This window comes from Phyllobates terribilis, unplaced genomic scaffold, assembly GCF_046119375.1.
Source record: "Phyllobates terribilis strain yellow unplaced genomic scaffold, ASM4611937v1 Scaffold_35__1_contigs__length_13245226, whole genome shotgun sequence".
Lineage (NCBI taxonomy): Eukaryota > Metazoa > Chordata > Amphibia > Anura > Dendrobatidae > Phyllobates > Phyllobates terribilis.
Window position 1 is genome coordinate 2567433 of NW_027362795.1, and position 13995 is coordinate 2581427.

At 41.8% G+C, this 13995-nt stretch overlaps 1 protein-coding gene across 1 annotated transcript in view; it reads right to left on the reverse strand.

Moving 5' to 3' along the window:
* Positions 1-13995, reverse strand: part of LOC141182586 (uncharacterized) — a 162563-nt gene continuing 148568 nt past the window's right edge. Inside the window, exons 3-7 of the mRNA XM_073660739.1 lie at positions 5814-5915; positions 5607-5730; positions 5426-5523; positions 5131-5221; positions 1-3168 (exon numbers count right to left, since the gene is read on the reverse strand). Of these exons, the coding sequence (XP_073516840.1) occupies positions 1640-3168; positions 5131-5221; positions 5426-5523; positions 5607-5730; positions 5814-5915 (1944 nt within the window). The 3' untranslated portion in view covers positions 1-1639. The remainder of the gene's footprint in view (positions 3169-5130; positions 5222-5425; positions 5524-5606; positions 5731-5813; positions 5916-13995) is intronic.

A 13995-nucleotide genomic window follows, 5' to 3' on the forward strand; every position in this document is an offset into this window, starting at 1 on the left:
TTATTGCAATTACATGTTTTATTATACACGTTTATTTCCTTTGCGGTTATTGAAACAGCACAAGAAAACAGAGAAAAAAAAGGCAAATTGAACATAATTTCACACAAAACCACATAAAATAGGTCGGACAAAATTATTGACACCTTGCCAAAATTGTGGGTAAACAACTCTGTTTCAAGCATGTGAAGCTTGTTCAAACGCAATTGTGGCAAGTAACAGGTGTGGGCAATAAGAAAATCACAACTAAAACCAGATAAAAAAGGGAGAAGTTGATTCAATCTTTGCATTGTGTGCATATGTGTGGCACACTAAGCATGGAGAAAACAGAAAAAGGAGAAGAGAACTGTCTGAGGACTGGAGAACCAAAATTGTTGAAAAATATCAATAATTTCAAGGTTATAAGTCCATCTTTTGAGATCCGGATGTTCCTCTGTCCAATGTGCAACATAATCAATAAATTTACAAACACATACAGTCAAATATGGTGGAGCTTCAAAGAGGTTTTGGGGTTGTTTTGCTGCCTCAGGTCAGGTACCTTGACTGTGTGCAAGGAATCATGAAATCTGAAGATTAGCAAAGGATTTTGGGGCACAGTGTAGTGCCTAGTGTCAGAAAGTTTGGTTTGCGTGCTAGGTCATGGGTCTTCCAGCATGACAATGACCCCAAACATACTTCAAGAAGCACCCAGAAAATGGATGGAAACAAAGTGCTGGACAGTTCTGACTAGCAATGAATCCGGATCTAAATCCCATTGAACACCTGTGGAGAGATCTTAAAATTGCTGTTTGGAGAAAAACTTTAAAATTTGAAAGTCCTCAGTGGAGGATACCATCTTTTCAGTTAGCCATTAGTCAGTAAGCTTTCTAGACTACTCAGGTCTTTCATCAGGCATAGTATAACACAAAATCTGAAGAGTCACATATTTATACACAACAGGGCACAGGAATAATGCAATAGATAAGACAAGTGACGTGAAGCAGAACTATCAGTTTCGGAAAGGGATAAGCAGTTGTGGCGGTAAATATGTGTGGACACAAGTAGATCTATTCTTTTTTTCTTTTTTTGGGTGGTGATGAGAATTCATCCTTGTTTTAAGTTTTTGCCTGGTCTCCCCTACATACAGACCCCCAGTTGGACATTTGCTACATATAATTAAGTACATTACATTAGTTGTGATGCAGCTGAAAGTCCCTGGGATCTTGTGGTCCTGATGTGAGTTGGGAATCTTTATCTTGTCCGTGGTCATTATAAATGGATGGGTTTTACGTACACAGTTGGTGAGGATAAATTTTGTAAGTTTCACCACAAAGGTGAAACTATCCTCCCGGTCAGTTTGCTTTCCCTCCCAGTACCTTTTAATTCTAACAGTGATGAGTTTCTGGGAGATTATACTTGTTCCTTTTATTTTTGGTTCTCCTTAGCTTGCCTTCTTTGCCCTATATGAATGTGTTTTTGTTTCTCATTCAGAGTTTTCATATTTTACTTCATACTTTCCTTTCCCCTTGTTGAGAGTGTTTTGCAGCCTCCTCTCTGGTTCCTCAGGAGGTATGAGAAACTCCTCAATAGCTTATTAGTTAGTTAGGTGTGTGGTGGCATTTTTAGTTGTGCAGCTAGGTTTTTTTTCTAGTTTCTACAGACACTAGTTGGGTGTAGTTGCGGCATTCTCCCCTGTGTGGGTTCTCTGGTGGCTATCAAGATGCGCTTTCTGGTTAAAACATTTCCCACATTTTGAACATGAAAAAGGCTTCTCCCCTGTATGAGTTCTCTGGTGCTTATCAATATCTGGTTTCTGGTTAAAACATTTCCCACATTCTGAACAAGAAAAAGGCTTCTCTCCTGTGTGAGTTCTCTGATGTTTGATAAGACTTGATTTCTCTGTAAAACATTTCCCACATTCTGAACAGGAAAATGGCTTTTCTCCTGTGCGAGTTCTCTGATGGTTGATAAGAGTTGATTTCTCTGTAAAATATTTCCCACATTCTGTACAGGAAAATGGCTTCTCCCCTTTGTGAGTTCTCTGATGTTTATTAAGATATGATTTGTGTCCAAAACATTTTCCACAATCTGAACATGAAAAAGGCTTTTCCCCTGTGTGAGTTCTCTGATGTTTGGTAAGATTTGATTTCTTTGCAAAAGATTTCCCACATTCTGAACATGAAAATGGCTTCTCCCCTGTGTGAGTTCTCTGATGTACAATAAGATTTGATTTCTCTGAAAAACATTTCTCACATTCTGAACAGGAAAATGGCTTCTCTCCTGTGTGAGTTCTCTGATGGTTGATAAGAGTTGATTTCTCTGTAAAATATTTCCCACATTCTGAACAGGAAAATGGCTTCTCCCCTGTGTGAGTTCTCTGATGTATACTAAGATATGATTTCTGTACAAAACATTTCCCACAATCTGAACATGAAAAAGGCTTCTCCTCTGTGTGGTTTCTCTGGTGCTTAAGAAAACTAGATTTCTGGTTAAAACATTTTCCACATTCTGAACATGGAAAAGGCATCTGCCCTGTGTGAGTTCTCTGATGTATATTAAGATTTGATTTCTGGTTAAAACATTTTCCACATTCTGAACAGGAAAATGGCTTCTCCCCTGTGTGAGTTCTCTGATGTGCGATAAGATTTGATTTCTCTGTAAAACATTTACCACATTCTGAACAGGAAAATGGCTTCTCCCCTGTGTGAATTCTCTGATGTGCGATAAGATTTGATTTCTCTGTAAAACATTTACCACATTCTGAACAGGAAAAAGGCTTCTCCCCTGTGTGAGTTCTCTGGTGCCTAACAAGATCTGATTTCTGATTAAAACATCTCCCACACTTGGAACAAGAAAATCTATTCTTCTCTGTGTGAATTTTTTGAGGTTTAAGAAAAGACTTTTTGAGAAGAAAACTATTTCTATATTCTGAACGTGAAAATGGCTTCTTTGCTTTAGAAGCAGTTTGTTTTTTAATGCTTGTTTTGTGACTTTGATTTTCCTTAGTAGTCGGTAATGAATCAGAAGACAGGACCTGTATCAAAGGATCAGATGACAGATCTTTGCTGTGAAGGGATGATGGTAAATCTGGAGAAATGTCATTCATTTCAATTATATCCTGTTGGATCTGAAAATTATCTGATTTGAAAACTGAAAATGTCAGCTGTCCCTCTGATCTCCTGGTACAGACATCTGCCAAGAATAAAACCAATTATTATTTTTAATAAAAAATCCTTGAATTTTATATTTTTGAACATTTCTACTTAAACTCTCCATAAAAAAGGCAAGTTATATAAAAAAAAATTCACTTATTCACCAGGACAATGACTGTCTAATAGGAAACTTCATAGGATGGATCAGTAGAGCGAGTTCCACTGTTTTTTCATTCTGCCTCCAAAATATGGAATAAAAAGCCACCAAACAATGTTATGTAGGCGAAAATAATACCAATAAAAACTTCTACTTATTTGACAAAAAACAAGTCCCCACTCAGATCCATCATCTGTCAATGGAAAAACAGAGGTTTCCATATTACTAGTGGCTCAAAGGCTCTTTAAAAGCAACATGGCTTCCATAAACCAATCCAGCAATATCCACTCTCCCAAAGTCAGATCTCCCCCTCACTTCTGAGCTTTGCAGTAGTTTATGTGCCTAAGTCACATTCAGCATCCATGTATTTGGTATTACTATAATGAGAAGAACCCACTTAATTTACGGTGTGTGTCTCCTGGAGCACAATCTGGGCACTATGTGTTGGGTAATAAAATAGCATATTTGCAATTTTCACTCTCCAACATCCACTGCGTGCTAATTTCTGGAGAGTGACTGTAGAGTCAAAATAGTCACTTCTCCTATAAATTAATTCACTGAGGGTTATAATTTCCAAAATGGAGTCACTTTATGGGGATTTCTACTGCTTCTGCAAAAGGTGTGTCCCAACTCCTCTGGGACGTCTACTTCTCCTCCTGCTTCGACTTGTGTGAGGTCTACTTTTGACACCAGAAGCCGCCTTATTCATTCTGCAGGCGGCGCTGGTGATGGAAGAGACGTCAGAACCAGAAGCTCTGCGAGGCGCAGGCTCTGCGCAGCCACTAAGATTAGGGTTGCAGGGACCAGTAGTACCATCCAGTTTTGCAGTATGGGTGTGTGTGCTGTCCAGCTGGAATAATCTGCTCCCTACTTCAGCCATTTGGAAAGCGCCACACCCTACTAAAGGTGGAAGCATATTGACGGGAGCTGGCAGATGCAGCCTTGTTCTCCTCTGGTTCAGTCCTCTGTGCTCAGCTCCCGGCTTGTGTAATTGTTTCTGTTGTGACCTCGGCCCGTTTACTGACTACTCTTGTGTCTTCTGATTTTGTATTTTCTCTGCCCTCCTGTTCTGACCCGGCTATCTGACTATTCTTCTTCCCATGTCACTCCACAGAACAGCAGGTAACACCGTGGCCCAAGCCTAGGGGTCTCTGTGTAAGTCCAGATCCATGTAGAGAGGTTAAAGGGTGATGAGGAAAGTAATTTGTGAAATATGTAAATGGGGTAGTTAAGGCAAGCCTGTTCATGGTAGCCATCTTTTCAGCTTCCATGTGACCATGAACAGTGCCCCCAATACATTGTGTCTGCAAACTATTCCAGCAAAATCTGCATTCCTAATAGCTAAATGTCGCTCCTTCCCTTCTTAACCTGCCATGTGCCCAGACAGTAGTGTATAGCTGTATATAGGGTATTGTCAAATTCAAAAGAAGTTGGAAAATAATTTGTAAGGTCCATTTGTTTCTTATTATCCTTTGTGAAAAATTTCAAAGTTATCACCACATAAAGTGACATCTGTCAGATTTGAAAAATGGGGCCTGATCATCTGCACATTCTGCGTACGCTGTCATTTGGCTTTGTAGTTTACAGACCTGGGCAGGTAACGGTCAGCATCATCTAATCCCAGGGGGTAGGTGGATCCTCCAGGTTGTAAGTTCTATAGAAAAGGGCTTTCACAATTTCCCAAAGTAATCTGAACATTTTCGGACGGAGGAGAAGGTTGTGGTCTAGCGGCAAAATGGTGATCACAAGATTGTGATACAGCCGGACTACACAAACGATAAAGCAGCCACAGCCGGTGACTGAGAAGAATCTGTGACTTCTCAGTATTTAGTGATTACTACTCACCTGGGTAGTCATATGTAGGAATCTCCTCTTTACACCGCTCATCATCCCTCACATATGTCTCTGTAGTATTACTATGGGTCAGATCTTCACCCTGAAACAAATATTGTAAAAGTCACAGACAGATGGAGAAGTCACATCTATGATTGGCTCTAATCCTGCCATCTCCACCGTTCTCATTACACAAATATAAAACATAATAATGGTGGATAAAACAAGACTGAATCCAAAAATACAAAACCTTTACAGCCGTCTACACATCATAGGGGAGATCTCATGACTCCTTCTCTCCATCTACCTGATGATCCTGAGGAACATTGGGATCTTCTTGTTTACAGTCCTGTGGAAGAAGAGGACGGTGACATCTCTCTGGTGTTGTCCTCTTACTGGATAGATCTGGAGGAAACACATACAGGGACTGAATTCATTCTTTACATACAGATAATTATAGGCCGTGTGTATTTAGTCCTGTCTATTACCTGGTGATGTGAGGGGCTGGGGAACCTCCATCATGACGTTCTTGTATAGATCTTTGCGTCCTTCTAAATACTCCCACTCCTCCATGGAAAAATAGACGGCGACATCCTGACACCTTATAGGAACCTGACACACACAATGATACCGTCATCTCCCCGATCCCTTCATAGTGTTACTGTATAATGTCCCATCATTCCCAGCAGTGTCACCTCTCCAGTCAGCAGCTCAATCATCTTGTAGGCGAGTTCTAGGATCTGGTCATTGATGTCCTCATGTATCAGGGGGTGAGGTGGAGGCCCCGTGATTAATCTCTGGTTATGGAGAGACACAGTAATAAATCTCACTCCAGACATTTCCAGAGTTCTCACCTCTCCAGTTCTGTTCATCTGTTATTCCCATAGATAAGAATGATGTAATGTGACGTCATCAGAATCTCTCACCTCTCCAGTAAGCCGGAAGAGGATCTCTAGGGTGAGGTGTAATATCCTCTCCGCCATCTTGTCTCTGTCCATATCCATCTTTGATGGGTAAATCAGAAAAATTTTCTTATATAGAAGATCTTCACTGAGAGGATCCGATATTGTAGAGACCTGAAGGAGAAAAAGATAAGCTGATGGAACATTATAAAAATCCTGTGTAATAATACAACTATTGGAGATAATGAGAGGAAACATATAAGGAGATTTATTATTTTACAGTATTTAGTTTTCTTCTTTATATCTAGTAATAAAACCTTTATATTTTAGGACACATACAGCAAGCAGTTTCTTCCTTGGAGTCTGCAGCTGAATACGTTTCTCATAGACGCACTGTCAGGGAAATATTGAGAAAATATTAACAATTTCTCCCAAACCCCTCTTAAACAGTGTATAATATTTCGTCAAACCCCATTAATGCGGATACAACATCATAGTATAGAGCAAGTATATATACAAATTGAAGAGAGGCGACACCTACTAGCCTCCTGGATGGTATTCAAAGGTAGGAATTCAAAAGTGTGGAGATATGGTGACACTGGTTACTTGGGTCTGCAGAAAAGAGCAGAGAGTGGCAGACTCAGAGTTATCAGCTGAGAGGGACTGTGGAGGCAGAGATAGACCGAATAGAGCTGGACGTAGCATACCTGTGACCCCTAGTTCCTGGTTATAAGGTGGTACTGCACGTAGTGGCTTAGAGGAACGCGGTGTCCACCGCTAGTTCCTGGTGCTGTGAGCGTTGTCAGGGGCAGGATGGTATCAGCTGACCAATTGCCACCAATCCCGCAGTGCTGTGTAGTGTGCACTTCGGAAGTGCACGTGTGACGTCACCGGAAGTGACGCGTTGCTCCCAGGAAGCTGTGCGTTCCGCAGGCTGGTGTAAATGCGTTCCAGTGAGCCGGAAGTTTGAGTGCCAGGGAGAGAGAATGTGGGTTCCACCAGTATAGAGCATAAGACCCAATGGGCATGAGGCAGAGCCTTTGTTGGAGTGGAGAAGGATCCAGGAGAGGGGACAAGAGTGTGCCAGAGAGGAATAATCTGCAATAAAGGATACAATATATGAGTAGGATATGGAGATCAAAACATGTATATTATTGACCTATTCAAATTGAAGACCACATTTCCAAATGTCAAATACATTTCAACATAGGGTCACATAAGATCCCTGGGTGACAAGTTTCTCTATACCAATTGTTCAATGAGAACCAAACTCCAATCATAAAAAAACCTTATATAAAAAGCCAGTAGTTCATAGTCCCTATTAAGGCCTTTCGACTCTAAGAACTGTAATTCATGAATCCAGTAGGCTTATCTACGTTTGAGAAGGCTCACTCGGTCGCTTCCCCGACGTGGTGTCAAAACTTGTTCCAATAACTGGTATTTGAATTGAGAAATACTATGTCCTGCCGTGATAAACTGTTGGGGAATGGGTAACATTAGGTTTTTGCACCAAATTGTGGACTTGTGCTTTGAAATCCTATCCATTATGGGCTGTGCCGTCTCCCCCACATAGATTCGGCCGAATGCACATTTAATAAGATATACCACATATGAACTGTCACATGTAAAGTACCCTTTGATGTTGTATATTTTGCCAGTTTGTGGGTGATGAACAATGCTACCCCTGAGGACATTGTTGCATTGACGACATTGGAGACATGGGAATGTGCCCATTTTGGGATTCTGCAAAAAACATTGTTTAGGACCTAGGTACGCTGCGCCCAAATCGGCACATACCAGAGAGTCTCTAATATTGGTTGCTCTCTTAAAACACGGTAGGAAGGGTTGTTGGAACGCAGGGATCGTGGAATAACCGGTTTGTAAGATGTTCCTGTGTTTCCTAATGGTTTTATGTAAGATGTAGGCGAAGGGGTGTAACGTGTGAACAAAGGGGATTCTGTCCTTCTGTCCTGTTTGGACGATCAGTTCTGGAATTCGACGCCTGGGGATGCAAGAAGCTAGGTGGATAGCCTCGTTCAGTGAATTTGGTCGACATTTCTTGTAACCTCTGATTGCGGATAGTTTCACTGGACACAATCCGTTTGACCCTCTGAAATCGTGATGTAGGTATAGATTTCTTCATCGACCTTGGATGATTGCTAGAAAAGTGTAATAGGCCATTGAGATCGGTGGGCTTGGAATAGTGGTCAGTTAGGTGGCCCTGTGTATCCTTGATCACCATGGTATCAAGGAAACTAACACGGCTTGAATCATATGTCATGGTGAAGCGTCTTGAAACCACAGACGTTTAATGTTGTGGGATTGATTGCATCAGATAAATGTCTTCTAATACATTTTTTTTAGCGACTCTGACGTGCATCCCACATATTATAGTTTACTCACTATACATTCTATTAAATGCACTGCTCAAAAAAATAAAGGGAACACTGAAATAACACATCCTAGATCTGAATGAATGAAATATTCTCATTGAATACTTTATTCTGTACAAAGTTGAATGTGCTGACAACAAAATCACACAAAAATCATCAATGGAAATCAAATTTATTAACCAATGGAGACCTGGATTTGGAGTCACCCCCAAAATTAAAAGTGGAAAAACACACTACAGGCTGATCCAACTTTGATGTAATGTCCTTAAAACAAGTCAAAATGAGGCTCCGTATTGTGTGTGGCCTCCACGTGCCTGTATGACCTTCCTACAACGCCTGGGAATTCTCCTGATGAGGTTCGCAAACTCCTGGACAGTCTGTGTTGTAACGTGACGTTGGTGGATGGAGCAAGACATGACCCAGCTTTCGTCCTTCTCCATCACAGCAACATCCCTTTAAAAACATATAAAAACTCGATACTGAGACTCTTGATCACGTCTGCTAGAGCATGTATTCCCTCGCTATGGAAAAGTAACACTATCCCGACAATCTCACTATGGTTCTCCAAAATAAATGAGATTATGTTAAGGGAGGAGCTCACCTACACGATCAATAACTCCCATGATAAATTTTATAAAACATGGTCCTACTGGAGTTTAAATCTTCCGCTGATAACTTTCCCCTATGAGGTCAAGGTAAAGACTATACTTCAGGAGCCTCTCTGACGTTACCCTAACCCTTTTACCCATACATCCCTTCCCCCACTTCCCTTTGTCTTTGTGTATATTTGTGTTTTTGGTTTTAACTACTCGTTTTTTCTTTTATAACCCTTATTTGTTAACCAACATGAATATGTAATGACTTAATGTTTAAGTCAGAGTCACCACGCTGGTATATCCTAAAACACATTGAACCAATGTTCTACCAGCGACTCTACTTTGGATTGTGTTAACTTCTTTCATTTTGTTTTCAAATGTTTTGGAAATACTGGTTATTGTTATGGTTATGTGGTCATGTTTGACCTACTACTTGTTGCACAACTAGTACCCGGCGTTTGTATTTGTATTTCCTTTTCAAAACTTAATAAAGATAAATTTATAAAGGATAACCAAGTCACAATGCGTTTGATATTTGTTTCTTGAAAAAAAAACTAGGTGAAAGTTTTCCGCCTTTTTGGATACAAAACTCAAACAAAATATGTAAAAGAATTTACAAAGTCTGGAGGATGGATCTCAGACATCGAAAAAACTAAGTTTGAAAGAGATATCAAAGACGAGTCAAATTCAATTTACACATGGAAATGAAAAACCAAGAGCTACTGTTCTGAAATACAGGTCGCACAATAAATTCAAAGGAAATAGAGGAGAGCGGAGGTCAGCTTCACAAATCCTAATGTGTCCATGGGTTCCTCTAATTATAATTCTCTGAGGACTTATCTGATGTATCAGTGGGATCAACTAAAGACAGATGGAACAAAAATAAATTCTCAAGTATTCCCCACAATTCAGCACAAAACAACAGGCCGGAAGAAAGCTCAAATGTGACCGGACATGTGCGTTCCATGCTGGAGTGCATCACGGTCTCCTATCTGCGAATGCGCATGTCCGGAAGCATGCGTTCCACGCCGGATCGCATAATGGTTTTGGATTGCATACCACCAACATAGAAAAGTCCTATCTCTGAGATCAGCGTCATGGGAGACTAAAAACAAGTATTTCACATCCTCCCATCATGCAATAGGCACGTAGATCTACTTTATCACTACATAAAATATGGGATGATGGCCCACAGTATATTCCTAAATGATCACATTAGACCCCCATTGCATAATTAGAGATACACAAGGATCATCACATTTGCTAGTTACTAAATAGTATATGTAGGATATAACTGATAAGAAATAATTCTGATATAGAAGCTCAGATATCTCGATGACGTACAATAATATGTGAACTCCAATCACTGGGAACTGAGTAGCAATGAATAGAGTATAAAATCCAAAATGTAATCCGGAATGGGGCTGTATTCACACAAAACAAGCATAGGAAATTGGCTCATTCAGTCCCTTAGGGTCTAGTCAATCCAGTCTGGAAATCCACTCACTTTCCTTTTTGAGGATATATCTATTGTGATCACCTCCTATCACATTGGGTTTAACCACATCAATGATACAAAAGGAGATGTCTCTGGTTTCACCTCGATGTACACTATTCATGTGTCTCGCTAATCGGGTGTCCTGACCATGGCATATGTCACCCAAATGCCCCCCACCCTCCTCCTAGACTCCCTCTTGGTCTTGCCTACATAATCTGTCCAAACACAAAAAATAAAACAAGAACCGGCAACTTTGTACGGGGAAGACAATTGGTCCAGGAATAGTGTACCGATGTCATACAATAAAGAAGTACGTTTTACGGACCGGTGAGTGCTACCCTTTCTTATTTGCTTACATGTTACCTATATAATCTAGGGGGCAGGTGCATGTGGCCATATATACAAGTCCTGAGGTTTTACAGTTGGAATAACCCCTCTGAAAAAAGTTTTTACTCGTGGAGGAACTCGAGAAAGATTTACATGGTCTCATCCAATTACATGTACAACATTCTCCACATCTAAAGAAACCACAGATTCTTCTATCTAGCCAAGTCCCCTTGGGTGCAGTTTTTTGGTAGAAACTATGCACTAAACGGTCCCTAATTGACCAACCCTTTCTGAAAGTTATTGTGGGAGTAGATCACACAGCACCCTCCGAGCTGGGTCGGCCACAAGTATATCCCAGGTCACTCTGATTGTCATAAGTTTTTCTTACTCATGCTACCCCATCTTTTTCTTGGTCTCTTGGTTAGGTATGGAGGAGTCTGTTTCTCCCATTTTTCTGCAAACGATGATGTGGAATCCAAAATGTACCATGAGTACCCTATAATCCCTTAATCTGGTGTTCAGGTCTATTGCCAGTATATTAAAATCTGTGACATTATGGCAGTACCTTCTCAACCATAAAAATTGACCCTTGGGTATTCCTCTTTTTATGGGGATGGGGTGGTGGCTATTCCACTTCAATAGTTTATTAGTGCTTGTAGGTTTATGGTAGATGAGTGTTCCTAGGGTCCCATTACGTTCTATCTAGATTAGTACATCCAGGAAAGTCAACTGGTTATAATTAAACTCCGATGTAAATCTCAGGCCGACTCTATTGATGTTCAGTTCTCTGACAAATTCAAAAGATTGTTCACTCGTCCCTGACCAGATGATTAAAATGTAGACTATATATTTGTACAATACCCCAATATATGAATGCCATCACTTATGATCATCCCTGAATATTGTGGATTCCTCCCACCAGCCAAGGAATAGGTTAGCATACGAGGGGGCACAAGGGCTCCCCATCGCAGTACCACTGAGCTGGTGGAAGTACTTCCTGTCAAAAATAAATAAGTTATGTGTAAGAGTGAATTTTAGAAGATCCTCCATGAAGTCATTATGTCTGCTACACTCTATTGATCTCGATTTCAATAAACGTCTTACTCCTCTGATACCATCATCATGCGGTATATTACTGTACAAAGCCTCGATATCTAGTGAGGCCTGCTCCCCTACATGCATGTATACATGCTCGAGGGTCTACATGTAGGGGAGCAGCCAAAGGGAAAACCAACTCCAGAGGGATTATTCCAACTGCAGGACCTCAGGCGGTACTGGAAGAACATTACACTGTGTGGGGGCATCATACATACTAAATAAGGGACATAATGGGGGCATTACACTGTGTGGGGGGCATCATACGTACTGCATAAGGGGCATAATCGGGGCATTACACTGTGTGGGGGCATCATACATACTACATAAGGGGCATAATGGGGGCATTACACATACTACATAAGGGGCATAATAGGGGCATTACAATGTGTGGGGCATCATACATACTGCATAAGGGGCATAATGGGGGCATTACACTGTGTGGGGGGCATCATACATACTGCACAAGGGGCATAATGGGGGCATTACACTGTGTGGGGGGCATCATACGTACTGCATAAGGGGCATAATGGGGGCATTACACTGTGTGGGGCATCATACATACTACATAAGGGGCATAATGGGGGCATTACACTGTGTGGGGGCATCATACATACTACATAAGGGGCATAATGCATTACAATGTGTGGGGCATCATACATACTGCACAGGGGGCATAATGGGGGCATCCTACATCCTGTATAAGGGGCATAATGGGGGCATTACACTGTGAGGGGGCATCATACATACTACATAAGGGGCATAATGCATTACAATGTGTGGGGCATCATACATACTGCATAAGGGGCATAATGGGGGCATTACACTGTGTGGGGGCATCATACATCCTGCATATGGGGCATAATGGTGGCATTACACTGTGGGGGCATCATACATCCTGCATAAGGGGCATAATGGGGGCATTACACTGTGTGGGGGCATCATACATCCTGCATAAGGGGCATAATGGGGGCATTACACTGTGTGGGGGCATCATACATCCTGCATAAGGGGCATAATGGGGGCAGTACACTGTGTGGGGGGCATCATACATCCTGCATAAGGGGCATAATGGGGGCATTAAACTGTGTGGGGGCATCATACATCCTGTATAAGGGGCATAATGGGGGCATTACACTGTGTGGAGGCATCATACATCCTGCATAAGGGGCATAATGGGGGCATTACACTGTGGGGGGCATCATACATCCTGCATAAGGGGCATAATGGGGGCATTACACTGTGTGGGGGCATCATACATCCTGTATAAGGGGCATAATGGGGACATTACACTGTGTGGGGGCATCATACATCCTGTATAAGGGGCATAATGGGGGCATTACACTGTGTGGGGGGCATCATACATCCTGCATAAGGGGCATAATGGGGGCATTACACTGTGTGGGGGCATCATACATCCTGCATAAGGGGCATAATGGGGGCATTACACTGTGTGGGGGCATCATACATCCTGCATAAGGGGCATAATGGGGGCATTACACTGTGTGGGGGCATCATACATCCTATATAAGGGGCATAATGGGGGCATTACACTGTGTGGGGGCATCATACATTCTGTATAAGGGGCATAATGGGGGCATTACACTGTGTGGGGGCATCATACATCCTGCATAAGGGGCATAATGGGGGCATTACACTGTGTTGGGGCATCATACATCCTGCATAAGGGGCATAATGGGGGCATTACACTGTGTGGGGGCATCATACATCCTGCATAAGGGGCATAATGGGGGCATTACACTGTGGGGGGCATCATACATCCTGTATAAGGGGCATAATGGGGGCATTACACTGTGTGGGGGCATCATACATCCTGCATAAGGGGCATAATGGGGGCATTACACTGTGGGGCCAGTAAAGGGGTCCTGTACTATGAGAACAATATGTTTCCTCCTTCCTGTCTCCATAGTTGGGTCGTATGTATCTATTACAGGAAACAGAACAAAAACCTTATGATTCTTATAAAGGGGCAACACAAGACCCCAAAAGAGTCTCCGTGCTGAAGGGGTTAATGCCCCCTGCGTCCAGTAATGGGGGCCTCCACA